Source organism: Aspergillus aculeatus (assembly GCF_001890905.1).
Source record: "Aspergillus aculeatus ATCC 16872 unplaced genomic scaffold ASPACscaffold_1, whole genome shotgun sequence".
In the NCBI taxonomy this organism is placed as follows: domain Eukaryota; kingdom Fungi; phylum Ascomycota; class Eurotiomycetes; order Eurotiales; family Aspergillaceae; genus Aspergillus; species Aspergillus aculeatus.
Window position 1 is genome coordinate 857,255 of NW_017962976.1, and position 17,086 is coordinate 874,340.

General features: G+C 51.7%; 4 protein-coding genes and 3 non-coding genes across 7 annotated transcripts; 3 read left to right on the forward strand and 4 right to left on the reverse strand.

Moving 5' to 3' along the window:
* Positions 1 to 35: 35 nt before the first annotated feature.
* On the reverse strand, positions 36 to 1,511 carry ASPACDRAFT_74166 (pepsin-like aspartic protease; the record flags this gene model as incomplete). Its single annotated transcript, XM_020204137.1, has 4 exons — positions 36 to 116; positions 183 to 1,058; positions 1,167 to 1,334; positions 1,374 to 1,511. 4 exons carry the CDS (start codon positions 1,509 to 1,511, stop codon positions 36 to 38), a joined length of 1,263 nt encoding a protein of 420 aa, XP_020060874.1.
* A 2,419-nt stretch (positions 1,512 to 3,930) lies between these two features.
* ASPACDRAFT_t5 lies at positions 3,931 to 4,002 on the forward strand. The gene has a single exon. It is a non-coding gene; the product is annotated as a tRNA-Gln (tRNA).
* A 1,449-nt stretch (positions 4,003 to 5,451) lies between these two features.
* ASPACDRAFT_38096 (Auxin Efflux Carrier superfamily) lies at positions 5,452 to 7,396 on the reverse strand (the record flags this gene model as incomplete). Its single annotated transcript, XM_020200394.1, has 4 exons — positions 5,452 to 5,518; positions 5,581 to 6,803; positions 6,876 to 7,042; positions 7,108 to 7,396. The coding sequence occupies 4 exons, from the start codon at positions 7,394 to 7,396 to the stop codon at positions 5,452 to 5,454; spliced, it is 1,746 nt and encodes a 581-aa protein (XP_020060875.1).
* A 4,442-nt stretch (positions 7,397 to 11,838) lies between these two features.
* Positions 11,839 to 13,843, forward strand: pbs2 (mitogen-activated protein kinase kinase PBS2; the record flags this gene model as incomplete). Its single annotated transcript, XM_020198914.1, has 3 exons — positions 11,839 to 12,697; positions 12,773 to 13,380; positions 13,448 to 13,843. The coding sequence occupies 3 exons, from the start codon at positions 11,839 to 11,841 to the stop codon at positions 13,841 to 13,843; spliced, it is 1,863 nt and encodes a 620-aa protein (XP_020060876.1).
* Positions 13,844 to 14,597: 754 nt separating this feature from the next.
* Positions 14,598 to 14,669, forward strand: ASPACDRAFT_t6. The gene has a single exon. It is a non-coding gene; the product is annotated as a tRNA-Gln (tRNA).
* ASPACDRAFT_109245 (HAD family hydrolase) lies at positions 14,658 to 15,913 on the reverse strand. The gene has a single exon (XM_020195363.1). The coding sequence runs from the start codon at positions 15,867 to 15,869 to the stop codon at positions 15,105 to 15,107; it is 765 nt and encodes a 254-aa protein (XP_020060877.1). The 5' UTR covers positions 15,870 to 15,913; the 3' UTR covers positions 14,658 to 15,104.
* A 350-nt stretch (positions 15,914 to 16,263) lies between these two features.
* ASPACDRAFT_t35 lies at positions 16,264 to 16,335 on the reverse strand. The gene has a single exon. It is a non-coding gene; the product is annotated as a tRNA-Gln (tRNA).
* Between the last annotated feature and the right edge of the window lie 751 nt (positions 16,336 to 17,086).

Genomic DNA, 17,086 nt, shown 5'->3' on the forward strand with positions numbered 1-17,086 from the left:
CTCATTGAAATACCCATACTTTCTGTCGAATAAGATTACTCAGAGGGCACGGTAAGGTTCTGCTGCAGCTCCTTGCGTTGGACAGCTCCGAAGCGAAGGTTGCCGACATCGAAAACCTAAGACATTGGTTAGTCTATCATGCAACGGTCGAATGTAGGCATCCAGTTGTCAAGGGAACTTACGGCATAGATACCCTTCAAGAAGGTGTCTCCCAGGATGTCAAAGGTCATATCACCACGGCTCTGGATTCCACCATAGACATATCCAGTCTTGGCTTCGGCGAAACCGAGATCCTCCTTCTGCACGACGAACTGCTTGTCGCCGACAGCAAATGAAACAACGGGAAGGTTGTCCTCTGTGGTATCGGAGGGATAGATATAACCTTGGGTCTCGTTGTCATAGTACGCGCCCGGGATAGCATCGTAAATAGCCTGGCAGGTTTCATCGTCTACCAGCGCCAGCGTCGTGCCAGTGTCGGCGATCGCCTTGTTTCCGGAGCGAGTGATTGTCTTCCCATTGACCGTGGCGGAAGTAGATTCAAACATCCAGAACCCCTCGCTGTTGTCGATAGAGGTGTAGGAAATCTCCTGCCCGGACGACTGCACGGTGGCTTCGTCGATGAACCCAAAGGTATAGAAGGACTCGCCCTTGTCGGGCTCGTTGGCATCCCGCCACGAGCCCAGCTTGGCCGTGAACAGAGCAGACGAGTCCGGAATGTCATCCTGCGCGATCATGCTCTCGACGGGCGTCTTGACGGCCTCGGGCTGGACGGTGTTGATGCTGCCAAACGCCAACCCCAGCAGCCCGTCACCGGCACCCTGGGCGAACTCGGTCGACATCTTCTCGGCCAGCTCGACGGCTTGGTTCTTGATGGTGATGCCGCCGATATCCACGTTGTCGGTGCCGACCGTACCCGACGCAGAGGAGCCGTCGCCGTACGAGATCTGCCACGTGTAACCATCTTTCTCCTTGAAAGTGCTCGACTTGGACGGGTCGAAGACATTGTGGCTCTTGCCATACTCGGAAATGGTGGCAGAGGGGAGCTTAGTGGACCAGACCTATTTGATTCTTCTCAGCGATGCTGACTCCTCCGGACACATAAGGGTATTGGCTGTTGGGGAAGGGGAGAGAGGTATAGTGAGCAATAGATCTGGTGCTTGACTTACCCACAAGTCCGCTGAGCCAGTGTCAAAGTCCAGACTCACAGTCTGCCCCGGGGTACCAATGCTCACTTGAGCCAGGTACTCTGAATCGTTCTGCACGTCCTCGGCACTAACTTCACCGACCTGGTCAGTGCCCACCGTGCGCTTCTTCAGCGCCCGCCGCACATGTGCCTTGCCACCGATAGGCTTGTCGTGGTACACCCGACCGACCTGGTGAAGGGTAGGAGCGAAGAAGTAAGGGCCTTCTTTGGTTGTATTGAAGCGGTACTTGCGCAAGAGGTGCACGTAGGACTTTGTGCCCGACCTCTTGTAGTTCAGGTTGGGGATAAGTCGGATCTTGGTAGCCATGATGGGGCAATTGGGTAAGTCAGAATATCTCACAATTGAAATTTAGTCAATATGTGTTTAATGGGAAGAAAAAATAGTTGGCAAGCTGAAAGATTGGAGAGAGGAGGAAGGAAAAGGCGAGAGCAAGAGGGAAAAAGAAGGGATTTGAACCACAAGTGGTCTTTATTTATCCTTCAGCTCCTTCTCCGGCACTTCAGTTCTTGCTCCAACTAACCCACCACAAGGCATCGCCCATTTCCCCTCGCACGTCATGCATTCAATCTATTCCGTTCCTCTCAGCTGAGGGCAATGGAATCCGGCTCTTCTTTCTCCTTCCCCTCACTCTCTTCTGTGGCGGGGCGAGCCGAGGCCGGTCTGTAGGGGGCTAGTGAACCCAGGATAAGTGGATCTGCACGATGACGCGGTATCAGCTGCAGCTGTCAACACAACCCATGCTGAACTGATAAGCTCTGTCAGGGTCACCCTTCAACCCAGCCAAAGGGCACTTCGGATTCCGTCGGCTCGATTGTGCTATATCATTGTTCAGGTCCTGCAAGCGAGATCTGTCCTCAGCCCCCAACAGCTCCCTTGGTGGTTGGCAGGCAGTTCAGCCAGCGGTCAACACGAAGTCTGATGCTATGATCTGCACAGTGCGGATGCTAAGTTTAGCCAAGCTGGGCTTATCATGACCCTGGGACTTATCATACGACGACCTTGATTCCTTTGCACCGATCGGCAGATGGCCTTTCCCGCGAGGTCGACGCGACCGACGGTGTCATAACTTGAATCATACGCCTCGCCCACCATCATTGGCGCAGCTGATTTCCACTAGCCGTGTCACTAACTGGCCATGAAGTACGATCGGCGCTTCAGAAGACAAGCTCACAGCGCCACTTGCCTCGTTGAGCCCAGCTCGGCGGCTGTTGCCTGTTGATGTCTGTACTTTGCACGATTGGCTCGCTTCTGTGACAATGCCTTGTGAGGGTTGGCGATGGTGGCAGAATAGCCGGTTTTGACGGAATGCAGTGATCCAATCATTCTCCTGTCCTGTGTTGTGGACGTGATGCGATAAATGATCATCGTGGTGTGGCTTGTGACGAGGCACATTCGCCTCACCTTCTCTTGTCAGGGCGATTCCGAGATAACATCATGACCTTGAAGTCTCAGTACTGAGCATCCGCTTGAAAAGTACAAGCATCATCGGCAAGATTTTGCTATCATGGATCCACACGACTTCGGCTGGGTGGGGTGACGGACGGGCCGGGCGATCGACCCAGTAGAATAATGACCTTCGCGGCGAGTCGAGTGCTGAATGCGATCTCGTCGGTTTTATCGTCGCCTGGTCCGAGGCACTATAATGAATGCCAGACATACAGTTCATGCGCACCCACCTCTGGATTGTATATGCTGGTCCTACGTATAGTTACCAGCTCGTTGCTTCGGTGATTTGGTAGTGGTTCATGTGCCTGTTGACCGAGTTTGGGATCTAGTTGAGGGACGAGCATTTGACTGCAGCATGACTTGAGACTAACCTTGGCGATAGCACACACTCGCATTCTCTCTCTTCAAAGCTTCTAGCTCATGAGCACCCGAGCGTCTACCTGCTCGCCACGACCACAAGCCATGTATATACCTCAAGATCCCGTTCTTTCCTTGAGGAAGCACCCTTGCATTCAAATAGATCGTGTTGAGGTGATTCCCCTCTTCTCTTCGACTCATGGACAAACTTCATACGGCTACATATTGTCGTTGGAGCGCGCTGGGCTCACTCCGACGCGCATCGTAACCTGCGTTGCTCAATGCGTAGCCTAGCTTCTCAACCCGAGTACTGCACTTGGTTGACGGGGCGATTGACATGGTCCGGTGCATAGGTTTACTATACATTAATGTACATAAGCAGTGTGCTCTGCCTACGTACTTGGTCTGAAGCTCCTCTATCACGTTTTCTAGCAAGATTTCTTCAGAGCTATGGTCAAGGACACCGGTCGATAGTCTGCTTCTGGATTTAGGGCGATGCCAGTGTGTCGAATCGTGTGAAGTCATCGGGCAAGCTTCCTTCCCTTCCCCCGTGGACATTTTTTGCATAATAACTTGACGCAGACTTATTTAGATTCTGTCTTATCGGTTCATTCAATTCCTCTGCAAGATTCCTCGTGCCCTCCTTGATGCTGTCCCAGCTTTAAAGGGGGCAAGAAAGTTCTCATACGATCCGAAAATATAACAGTATTGATAGATACTGTTTGCTTTTTGATTGATGTAACCTAGGAACTATCTGCCTCGGGAAAGTGCGGATCTCGAAGCTTGAGTTCTTTTTACCACAAATCAATCCCCCCAACCTGTCATAATTGCCAATCCAAAGCTGGGATGATATATTAGTAGAGACTAGCTACATTTGATTGTCTTTGTTTGTCGTGAGGATGACAAATCTCTCAACAAAATAGGTTGTGTAGTGTAATGGTTAGCACCCAGGATTCTGATTCCTGTAATCCCGGTTCGATCCCGGGCACGACCTTTTTGACTTCTGACCTTTTTGTCTACCGTGGGCTGGATACTTGCCTTTCTTTCTTTCTTTTTTTTTTATTTCCCCTTAAAAGTCTTGAACTTAGAAACGGTTATTACTTCGATAAAACCCCACCTGATCACGAAGAGCATGAAATGTCTCATCGCACAACCTCGAAACATGGCCCCGAAATCCCAACCGTCACATACTAGGTAAGCCAATCTCTCATAGTAAGGTATCTATCTATCCCTCACCGACCCTTTAACTTACAAGGCAAGTTGCCAACAAAGAGTCCTTATTTCGCAACCGACCGGCATAGTTACAATACTGGGTACATCGGCACAGACCTCCTAATTAGTTACACTGTAGTGAGGGCGCACAATCGCCGATCAACCGCATAGATATACTTCATCACTATTGTACCACACACAGCATACCACACGCATACCGTACTGCGCGATGACGGCACCCACGCACCGAGTTCATTCCTTCATCTACTTCACCCACCCTAAATCCCTCATACCAACCTAACCATGGAGTCAGACCCAAAGAGGAGGGGGCGGGGGGTCAACCAACGCCGAACAAGGCAGGCCGCGCATGACACCTCACAAGCGGCCTGCATCCCGGCACGCGACACCCCGGGAAAAGGGGATTGGGGGAGGGGGAAGCTAATCACCGGGGAGGGGAAGTACAGTACATATTGTACAGAGACATAGACATACACACACCCATAGACTTTTCTCTCCTCTGCTGCTTGCTTATCCCTCCCTCCTGTCTCTCTAGTTGGGTATGTTCCTCGTGCCGTACGAGAGAAATGGGTTTTCTTGGATGTTGCTGGGGTTGTGTTTATACCGATGGTCGACTGTCTCGATCTGAATCGAGTATAGAGGGGCTTGCTCACTGTGCCCGCAACAAAAGAAACGGAGTACCGACTACTGAAACCACATTGGAGAGACTGAGGACTCGAGTTGGATTGTCCCTACCTCCTGACACTAACAATACTTTTGATACAGTTTGCACAAGCAGGAACCCATGGTTTGAGGTTCGTCTGGTCTGGGAAATTCTGGAGGGTTTTGCTTGCCCCTCTTTTCCTCGATTCTCGCAAGAAAGCTAAGGTCCGATGACTTGACTTTTGAATAGCTCAATCTCAGATCATATCCGAGTTGATGGATTCGATCTGGGTATTCTTTCCCGTCCACCCCCGAGTAATTGCTGGCTACTACCGACATAAACAGTGCAAGAACGACGAGACTTGAGGGGAATATTAACACAGAAAAGGGCAAACCGAAACACAACACAACATGTTCTTGAACCTATGTGCTTGACCCAAACTAACGCCGCAGAACCCCCAGTGGAATAATGATGTAGTTGAACAGCAGGTAATGCAATGGTCCTTCCCAAGCGACAAAATAGGAGAAAAGAAGATAAGAAAAGAGAAGAAGAAATAGGAACATCCGAAGATCAAGCAGAAGCCCACTCGACAACCTCCAAGGCACACATTACAAGGAAAAGAGTGGAGGGTAGGATCCTGCAGGTTCATGGTCAGTCATTGATTCTGGTTGCTTGAAGGTCGAAGACGCTGGTACGTACCACACCACATAACTCTGGAATAACAGTTTCGACATGGCGCTGACATAGACGTTGTTGATCTGACAAATCTGTGCCAGTTGCAGGGCCGATGGGGCGCCCGTGAGCAGGAAGCAGACGATGATGAAGATCGGGTCGTCCAGAATGCTAACCGGCACGTACTTGGCCAGCAGCGCGAGGATGGGTGCCATGATGAGGGTGGGCAGCACCATACGCGCCACCAATGAAGCGATGATCAGCTTCTTCTCCTCCCTCGGATGATCGACGTCTTCGAGAGCCTCCTTTGGCAACGTGTTACGCTCGAGATTCGCACCCAACACCACTAAGATTAATGGTACGGCAACTTGGCCGTTCTGGCTGATAGCTCGCGTCACTGAGTTGCGGACGAAGGTTCCCTCATCGAAGAACAGGCTTTGCAGCGAGGGAACGGACGCCACTATGATCGAGATGAGCATAGCCCACAGGGGTGGGTTCATGAAGTCCCAGAGTCCGTGGGCGAATTTCCGGGCACCGTTGGAACCAACCTTCAGCGTCTTTTGCACGCCCACAGGCAGTCGTCGGAAAACTGTGCCGGCGGCCTTGTTCCAGACGCCTGCAATCTGACCACGAACCCGGTTGGCCGACCTCTTGATGCGCGGGATGGCTCCGGGCTGGTTTTCTTCGGCCTGAGCTGCCACCTCCACATTCGGGAAACACATGATGTCGCCGGTAGTGCTCTGGCGGGGGAGGAATGGCCCCTGGGGAGGGGGTCCAAGTACGGTAGGGTCGATGGATCCGTGTTCACCGGCGCCATGAGACGGCAGCTTCGTGTAGGGATAGTCCCGCACGCTCACGGGCGTCTCCTGCCCGGAAGTGAATGCATCGTCGTCGACGCTTCCCGAGGACTCCGTCACATCGTCCGACTCGCGAGTCCTCACTAGAGGTTCATCGGGATCAATCTGTTCAGGGTTGTCTGTGTATCGTTCCTGGCCCTGTCCGATGAGGTTGGCGCCCTGCCCCCGTTCGCCTTCTTCCAAGTACCGTTCTTTGGGAGCAAGCAAGACGTGGTAGCCCCAGCTCCAGCGCACAAGTTGGCCCAACTGCTGGAAAATTAAAAGGTAAAGAATACCACGCGCCGCCACTTCGTCATCATTGTCGTTTGGTATACGATCCCAGTGGAGGCCCTGCAGGGTCTGCGAGAGGGACATGACAAGAGAAATAGGAAGCGAGTTAGAGTTTCCGAAGACCTGCAGCAATCGGGATGGTCAACACTGCGCTCAAGGGAAAATGAAGCTTCGTCCAGGGACTGTGGCACTTACCGCCATGGCCGCAACAAAGTTGGACGGTCGTTTCTTGAGCCGCAAGCATCGTGAGACGACGAAGGCACACGAGTACGACACGATTGTTTGAACAACGAAGATGGCAGGGATGATGGCGAGGTCGGTCAGCTTTTCTGCTGTGAGCTGAGATCCGAGCTTAGTGAAGACTAAGACCAGCACAGTCAGCAACAACCCAAGGTGCTTGGACAGTGTGTTATGTTTTTCGACATACTCAGACACGGTGTAAACAGCGTAACATTTAGGTTTGCGACCAATTTCTGAGCATCGGCGTCGAACAGACCCTGCTTGGCAGCGAAGTATCCCGGGAGACTGACACAGACTACCTCGAGGACAGCTTCGAAGACGAGCAGCACGAGGTGAAAGAAGGATGGGTGATTTGAATGGGGAGCGCCACTTGGGAAGATGACGGAGCCCAGTCCCGGTTGGGACTGGGTCATGATTTGAGGCGATAGAGGCGAGTGAGCATTCTGAAGGGACCTGGGAGAGGTAAAAATGGCCATCGACGGGCGGGCGGGCGGATGGGCAATAGGGTGAGACGGGTTTGACTGTAACGCAGAAAGTGAAGGTATGAACGGGAGATGGTAACTTGAGATCGGGATCCTGGAGAATAGAGAGCGAGAGAGGAGGGGGGAAGAGTAGGGTGTGTTCCAATGGTAAGTGAGGGCGATGACGCGGACCAGACTGGTCGATGATGAGATTCTTTGAGATAACGGAGAAGGCGGTGGACGAATGAGAGGTCAATTAAGGTTGGAGCTGCTTTGGGTTTAGAGCGTTTTTCTCGCCCTGTAGGCAGTGTTGCTCGGTGTCAAATAATGATCTCCGCTGATCTGATTCAATAGTAGGAGTACAAAGTTAAGGTACAGTTAGTTAGTCAAGGTACTCAGAATTTCAGGACTCAAACACTAGTACGGAGTACTTATGTTGCCATACGATAAATTAGTTATTGTATGAGAGTAATCCTATTGCAGCACCTACTCAGCATCCCCCCGAATCTTACGATAACCGCTTAGGTCGAATAAAGAATGGACAAACCCTTGATAGCTGGTTTCGGGTAACGCCAGGGCGTACAGTGGCCTCCGATAGGCGGAGTCAAGGGGGGCGCGGTCCATCGCGCCCAGCCGTGCCAAGGCAGCTTGGGTTTCCAGCTCTAGACTGGCAAAAATAGCGTAGACTAGACTCCCACGAGTGCTGAAGCACTTGTGTGTGGTCGATAGCCTCTGATACCCATGTCTTATACAAGCAGTAGTACTTGCTCGCTTGTTTCTCGGCTGTTTTCTCGTCTTGACAGCCTCCTACCTCCCTCTCCCTCCAAAGGGTGATCCAATAGGATTGCTTGGCAGGGTGATACGGAACCATGGAGGGTGAAGTCATAGCCACCACCCTTGGCGGACAAAGGCAGAGATAGCCACCAGCAAGGGTGGTTGAAATGTGTCCCTTGGCTACACTGACAATATTGTATAGTACTAGTACAGTATGTACATAGTGCAGTTGATACGGAATGCGAGGAAAAAGATTGATAGTATCATGATGATGAAACCCTCCCCCGTGGTTATGTCATGATCAGCAGCCAATGACAGGCAATTCGACGCACGGCAACAATCACCCGATTAGAATCCCTTCCATGTGAAACCCAAAATGTAAAAAGTGGGTTGTCTCAAGGCTTCAGAGATTGCAGATAGGTACTCCGTGGATAGATGGATCACTGCATGTCTATCGGCTGTGGTCATATTCCCACTCATCGTTCAATTGCTCTAGGTGACATTCCCTCCCGACGATCGTCCTCGCTAGTTGCTGCATCAGCCGTCGGTCATTAAACGAACCTGCGTAAACTCTACAGTAGTTCAGGATATCCTGTTCTTTATTTTCGTACTTTTGACACTGTTTGATACCACGCCTTCTTTTGTATGGGAGAATGTAATATGATGCGCAAGAGAAGAAAAAAGCAAAGGGGAAAAAAAGAAAAAAGAAAACCTTAGAAAAGAGGATGGGAATTTTTCCGCAGCAGCTTCCCCCATGTCTCAGTTCACTGCAAATGATACGTAGTCATAGCAGCTGCTGCTATAGGGCGGCCGCCAGATCAACCCCAGCAGCCAGCCCCAGCAGGGTCCGTTTGGCACCTTGGGGCAGGGCAGGCCCAGTGTTACCCGCTAGAAAATGGACTGGTAGCCTTCCCAATTGGGCTGCTGTGAAGATGCAGGGATGGCCAACTGCCCGGTCTTTTTCTGCTCTGTCGCATTGAGAACTGAACTGGTGATCGATCAGAAACTGCCATCGGACATGCCATCCTGGAAATACCAGGATTACAAGCGATAACTACACAGTACCTAGACTATGATCATGGGGGCTGGGTGGGTTGATCCTTAGGCCAACCACAGCCACAAGGCGGGTTGATAGCTAAGACTGAGGAATCTAGTAAGTTAGTTAGTGCTGATGACTACTCAAGTAAGGCAAGCCGAGTAGGTTATACTCGTAGTTAGGTTTGATGATTGACTGTGATGGCCGAATCTCCTAATCCTGACAGTTGTATGGGTATGAGTAGTCTTATGGCCGTGTTCCCACTAAAATCCAATTTGTCTCTGACAGAATGGACGGACCACGCGGCCTCCAAGGCAGACCCGGTAGTTGGGACGAGGATCCTATAGGGTGCTTGGCACCCACCGATGATGTCGGCCCTCCCCGTTGGATGTCATCCCTCGCCCTGGTATCACGATTCGGAACTAGCCTTTCTGTCGTGCTCCTTCCATTGGTCCCCGGCGATTGCAGCAGCGGGGAGCAACGGCATCGGGCTCAGTGCTCTTACCTCGCCGAAGCAGGGAAATTGTCAGTTACAAAAAAAAAGGAGCAGTACGGTGGTAGTCGTTTCGTAACGCGACCTCGTCCGTTGGTTCTCCCAGACCAGGTTACAATGATTGGCAAACGAGCGGTTCCATCCATCAGTGACCATCGTCAACAGCGACTTTTTCAGGCTTTGCGCCTCGGCAGCGAGTCCGGTAGGTAGGGCATCACATCCGCCGATCCACCGGACGCCTTTTTACTTTGATGTCCCTGAGGTAGAGATTATCACATACTCAGTATCTCCGCAAATCACCACCCAGTCTATCTATTTCTGATGTCGACGAAACGGTGATCCATCGGTCGATGAGGGGTGGCAATTTTCAGGCAGAAATGACTTTCTTTTTGGATCGCCCCAAGTGCAGGACCATAGATACTCATACCTGCGTGCGGCCAGAGTTCGGTGTGGGGGGTGGCGGGGGGAGATACGCGGAGAGTTTGGAGTGAGAGGTAAGGTGGAAGGAGCAGCAGCATTTGAATCGAGTGGGGGTGTACAATGAGCATTGAAAGAGAATTGTTTTTTAAAAAGAAAAGAAGGGGTGGTAAGAGGTGATGATGGATGATGATGATGATGGTAGTGGTGGTGGTGGTCGTGGTGGTGGTCGTGGTGGTGGTCGTGGTGGTGGTGGTAGTAGTAGTAGTAGTGATGGTGATGGAGTCAGTGACAATGATGAAAGGGACTTGAAGCAAGGCATTTTACTCAATCTAGGCTAGTATCAGTTGATTAAAGTGAAATGTGCCTGAGGGGCACGTGTAATTGGCGGTCGGACGGGACGAGGGAAGCCTGAGGCGCTTCTCATCACAAGATGAACAAACAGGGAGGGAATCCAGTTTTGCGTCGACTGACAGTGTTATGAACATGTACATGAGTATGTATCTTCCCTTATCAGTCGCGATTTTAATATTATGATTTTTTCGTCTCTTTTTATGTATAATTAATTAGGGTACGTTATGGCTGATCATCAAGTATCAATGCCTATTCATTGATAACTAACAACTAACTTAACTATCGCTACCATACCATAATCCATCCATATTAAGATTCAGCTTCCGTCCTGACCCAACCTCGTCGTTTGCTTGCTTGCTCGCTTGCTGAATTAGTTGTTGTTGCTTGATTGCTTGATCGCTTTTCTGGTTGTTTTATTTGACTTTATGGGCGGCTGCCAGCTTGCTTTAAATACTGCGTGGTTTATTATAGTTATTCTGGCTATCATATCCGATCCCTCCAGTTCCACTACGACAGCGGCGGCGGGCGGACGAGGGGCTATTATATTAACGGTTCATTAGCTCATGACCAGTTCCAGTTCTTGCTCCTCTTGCCTGCTCTGGTTCCCCATCTCCGTTCGTCTCCATCCACCATCTTCCCTTTCTTTCTAATTCCCTCTTCACTCTTCTTCCTCTTCCTCACCTCTTTCGCTTTCACCCTTTAGACTCGGAATCTCGACTACTTTCGCTCCGCCTCCTCCCCCTCCTCTCCTCCTTTCCTACTCTCCTCCTCCCCTCTTTCCTCTCCACCGTCTGTGCCTTGTCCTTGATTCTCGACTCCAGCGCCCCTCAGTTCACCCCACCACCAGCCAACAAACGTGCTCAACTCCTCCCTTTCTTTCCAACTTCAACTCTTCCTCTAGTCTCGGTCTCTTCTAGCTTCTTCCCTTTTCTGCACTTTACCATTTCCATAAGATTGGGACTTTCTTCTTCCCCTACTACGAGTCGTCTCCATCCGGGACTCTGCCTGCCGTCTGCTCTTACCGGATTGATATAGACGATTCTCCCTCGGGAATGGCCTGAGGTGTGCCCCGCGTCGACGAAATCCTGCCTTGTTTTCTTGCTTTCAGATCCGCTTCGGTAGCTCGCTTCTGCACACCTGCTGCAAGGAAAAAAAAACACTACACTTTTGAAAACTAGCGAGACCAATCGAAGTCGCAATTGACTTCGACACCTTATTTCCCAATCGTTCCGACTTTGCCTCCCCCGCCCTCCCGTTCAATTCAAGATATCCCGACTCTCCCGAGTCCGCGATCCCACACGGTGTTGGCTACCGGCCTTCAGCTAGCCAATTACGCGCCTCTGGATCTCACAGCACGCATTCCTCGTACATCGATCATCTCTCATGGACACTGAACGAGAGCTCCTGGCTGAGATCTCGACTGCAAAGCCCACCATGTCAGACATTGATAATAGGTCTGACACTACGGACGACGATCTCTCTCCGTCTCTGGCTACTACGCAGTCATACGCTTCCGTACCATCCTTGCGACCGACTATGGATAAGCCCACAATCAACCCCTCCTCGACGCACCTGGGTCAGATCAATGCAGCTCGACGAGGAGTCGGCACCGTCCCTCGTCCCCAAGCTTCGATGAGTGGCGCGCAGCCGGGAGGATTGAATCAGGACATTTTGGCCAAAATGAAGGCATTCTCCTTATCTCGACAAGGAGCGCCGCCGAGTCTGACACATGCTAATACAACTAACTTCGTGCCTAAAGCCTCCTCACCATCCACCTCTATCGCTAGCCCCGTTTCGTCTCCGCCTTCCGCCGCGAACGGATCTCTCGGTGGTGCTTTCGCGGGCCGCTTGCCTCCTGGGGCGGTCCGGCCGGGCACCAAGAATTGGGTTTCATCTCCCTCTGTCCCTCATGGGTCGCCTACAAACTCGCCGAAACCGGGTGGCCTGGCAGCAAAACGCATGAAGCCCGGCCTCAAGCTCTCTGATGCAACTGGCTCGAACAGCCCTGCCCCAGATGGACAGTCTAACGGTGAATCTGGAAAGCAGGAGACAGCGTTCAGCAGGTACTCTGAGTTCATCGACACGAAAGCGGGGACGCTCAATTTCAAGAACAAAGCAATTCTCCACGGCGGTGGAATCGAATTTTCCTCGGGCCAAAGTTTCAGCATATCATTAGACGAGGTCGACCGCTTGGATGAACTGGGCAAGGGTAACTATGGCACTGTTTATAAGGTTCGACATAGTCGGCCGCACATGCGCAAGCCCGGCATGGGGTTGCGAGGAATTGTCAGTCGCCCAACGGAGCAGAACGGGGCAGCGAATTCGCAGGATTCGCTCTCTGGTGTTGTCATGGCGATGAAGGAAATCCGTCTAGAGCTAGACGAGAGCAAATTCGCGCAAATCATTATGGAGTTGGACATTCTGCATCGGTGTGTCTCGCCGTTCATCATTGACTTCTACGGCGCCTTCTTCCAGGAAGGAGCGGTATATATCTGCGTTGAGTACATGGATGGTGGTTCAATCGACAAGATCTACAAGGAGGGTATCCCGGAGAATATCCTTCGGAAGGTCGCGTTGTCCACAGTCATGGGTTTGAGAACGCTCAAGGATGACCACAATATCATTCATCGCGATGTCAAGCCCACGAATATCCTAATCAATTCGCGTGGACAGATCAAGATCTGTGACTTCGGCGTGAGCGGTAACCTTGTCGCCAGTATTGCCAAGACGAATATTGGATGCCAGAGTTATATGGCGCCCGAGCGTATCGCTGGTGGCGGCGTCCAACAGTCTGGTTCCAGTGGAGGTGGAACTTACAGTGTTCAGAGCGATGTGTGGAGCTTGGGTCTATCCATCATTGAGTGTGCCATCGGCCGCTACCCTTACCCACCAGAGACCTTCAACAACATTTTCAGTCAACTACACGTGAGTACTCATAACACCCTACCTAGTGTTCTTCGGGATTTTACCGGTTCTAACATGTGATCTTCAGGCGATTGTCCATGGAGATGCTCCCACCCTTCCTGAAACCGGATACTCGGAAGAAGCGCATGCCTTTGTCCGCGCCTGCTTGGATAAGAATCCGAATAACCGCCCCTCTTATAACATGCTTCTTCGACACCCCTGGCTATCCTCGCTCATGCAACCCCCGGGCGAATCGGACGGAGCGAATGAAGAGGTCACGCCGATAGTCAATGGTTCTGGATCCGGGGGTTCGCCTTCGACTGAGGACCCAGAAGTGGCAGAATGGGTGAAGGAAAGGCTCGAGCGTCGTGAAAAGGGGCTTCTCCTTGAAGCAGATAAGCCGGCACTTCACGCAGTGGCTCTCGATGCAGTTCCGGGAAGCCCCTTGTTGGATGATCCGTCCGCGATGTACAATCAGGGTTGATGGGTTACGGTTTTTCTCCTGTCGCCGATCAACTGATACCATCGCTTCTTGGCTGCTCAATCACCTCCGTCAATCTAGACCTGTCACTTGAGGGGTCGACACGAACGGGTGACACTGCTGGCGCTGGCGCCGTTCAGCCGAGGCTGTTGCCTCCATCAGAGCATACACTTCCCTTCCTTTTCACCCTTGGGCCATTGCTGTACTCGAAGGCTTTGGCCCCTGTCATCTATTCTCGTGAAAGAGCGGGATATATGTTACTTCGGATGCTGTTTTATACTAGCTTTTAGGCATTGATGTATAACGAATGTACAGACGTAATATGTTAGCTAGATTCTCCACGATGTACAAGCACAAGCACAGCCGTGTTGAGATAAATGAAATGATATACGCTGGTGGCTTTCTAGAGAAATTGTTTCTCTCTGCTTTGAATGCTTCCGCGAGGCTCTGTGTCTCGCTGCTCGCTCAAACTAGCTAGGTACTGGTCCATGCCGTGGGACGGCAACAAATGAGAATAAGTTGGCGACTCTAACGACTCTGTTGAGGTGGTTGGGTGTCGGCGTTTCTGAGTAATCCAGCCCACATGAACCAAAGGTCTTCACCTCTCGTTTACACGCGGAGAACCAAACTAGTCGCAGCAACCAAGAACCTCCAAGAATTCAAGAATCGTTCCATATAGCCCACCCCTCAGCCCTCAGATTGCTTACAGCTTGGAGTTGGATTATGAGTAAATATTTCCAGGCTCTCTAGCAATTAAGGTTGTGTAGTGTAATGGTTAGCACCCAGGATTCTGATTCCTGTAATCCCGGTTCGATCCCGGGCACGACCTTTTTGACCTCTTCTCTCTGCAATGTCAAAAGATGAGTATTGGCTCTTTTTTTTCCCTTTTCTTTTTCCCCCTTCTTCTCTCAGAGGAAAATCCTTCTGTGGCCTGGAAGTGAGTCATTTCAAGGTTCGAGATGGTGCGAGTCCATCCGTGGGCTTCCCGTTGGATCCTGGTATTATCATGGATCACACCAGAGGATCAGACAACACTTCCCACCAGGAGATAGACATATTTTTTAGAAGCAGCGCAAACAAGCAGGGCCACCACGCTGGCGGGGATGTCATCCTGGTTTCAGCCTGCTCTATGATTGTAATTTCCCATCAATCAACACAACCATATCTATACATACCTATATCAACTCATCCCCTCCTCTACTCGAAATCTAGCTCTAAATCCAAGTATATACCCACTGCCTTGCCCACCCCTCAACCCCATCACTCACCTCCCCTCCCCTTCCCCCCCAAGAACCTTCCCCACAAACTCCCCCAACCCATCAATCACCACCTCCGGCCCAGCCGCCTCACACTCCGCCTTATCCCCCTGCCCAAAACGACACCAACAAACCGGACACCCCAGATTCTCGGCGAATCGAATGTCGGTAATCGTATCGCCCACCATCAGCACCCGCCGCATATCGACACCCCCGTCCCTCTCCAACCACTCCGCAGTTCGGCCAGAAGTAGAGAAATACTCCCGCAACCGCGGCACCAACCCCTCCACAAACCCGGCGGGATCTGGCTTCCGCTTGCCGCCGGGGAACACCCCGTCCCCGAGGACCAGCGCCTCCGGGATGAACTCCAGGAACCCGTGGCGGTCCAGCGCGGTCGTGAGGGCGCCCACGGCTTTGTTGCTGATGATGGCCACGGGGATGCGGTGGGTCTGCGTGAGCGCGCGCACGAGCGCGTAGGCTTCCGGGTAGGGTTTCGTGAGCGGTTGGCCGTGTTGGCTGTAGAGGGCGCGGTAGGTGGTGATCCAGGTGGGTTCGTCGAAGGTCTCTAGGGTGGTGGATGGGTCCAGCAGAGCGCGGAAGGTGATTTCGGGGCTGTGGCCTTGCGCGATCAGGGTGGTGAGCTGCGTGGTGGGGAGCGGGTGGTCCGGGAGGAAGTGGTGGAAGGTGCGCTGCATGGAGGTGTAGATGGCTTCGTGGGAGTCGAAGATCGTGCCGTCGAAGTCGAGGATTATGAGGTCGTATTTCGAAGGCATTTTGGTGGAGGGGTTGGGATGTGTTGTGACGTGAAGAGTCGAGGTCGTTCTGTTTGTGCTGTGGACCTTATTTTGTATTGTTTGTCCTGAAAAAAAAAGTGCAGAGGTATATGAGGTGATACAGGTGGGTTTGAAAATGTATGAAAGGGTAATGGGTATGAGTCAAAGGTTAATTTACTTTTTTAGAGTTCTGCTTGTTACAGCCGTTATCCGCATATCTCGGGAAGATCTCCGGATTTTAAACCCCCCCGCACAATCACGATGCGACTTCGATTCGATTGGCAGGGCATGTTCTAGTGCCGGGCCGGGAGTCTGGCAATTGGGCAAAAAAAAGATCGATCCAATTGGTTTCGAAAGGATGTTCGATCCCAGGCTGGAAATTCAACATGCAAAAAGGTCGTGCCCGGGATCGAACCGGGATTACAGGAATCAGAATCCTGGGTGCTAACCATTACACTACACAACCAGTTGTTGAGGAATGGCATGATTTTTGCATTTATGACCCTATATAAAGCTTGAAGCTAAATCAGCTTCGACACTCTACCAGGACTAAATAGCAGAATATTCGAGACGAGCCATGTGTGCCCGGCTGAGCATTAGAAGGCCCCGAGAAAAAAAAACCTACAGGTGCCAGCTTTCAGCTGTGTCAATCATCCCCCTCAGTGGCTTCTCCATATCGCTCAATCGAAGCATTGCCAGTGCGCGATAGATACTCTCCACTCCAGATAGTGGTAAATTTCTCGGAGGGTGACTGTCGACATTCGGCTGTGCTATCTGTGGATGATGTGGCCAACGCTTGGGAGCTAGGACTCAGGCTGCGACCTGTTGGTCGCTCGATGACATGACATGCTTCCTTGTATACTGGGTAAGCGAGGACCGCCGTATCTATGTGGTGGGCTGACTAGTTGTTATAGCGATACATTATTCCGTGAGTTCCTTGCCTCGCAGGTATGGGTGGTGCTGGTTCGAGGGGTGTATCTGGAATGGCTCGGTGTTGATCTTTCCAGGCTGGTTCACCCGACGGCTCGCGTGTAGGGTTGGATGATGGAAGTCAGGGGGCATACCGCTGGGCTCCCTGGTATATGTAACCTGCCTACCGACGTAGGTGTTGGGCTTCCCAGAAGGGTCCCCCGTGTGTCATGAGGCGATATGCGCATGGTACCCGGTCTCGAACGGTGGTGCGGATTTGGTGTCTGTGTGACTTGGTTGTGCGTGCT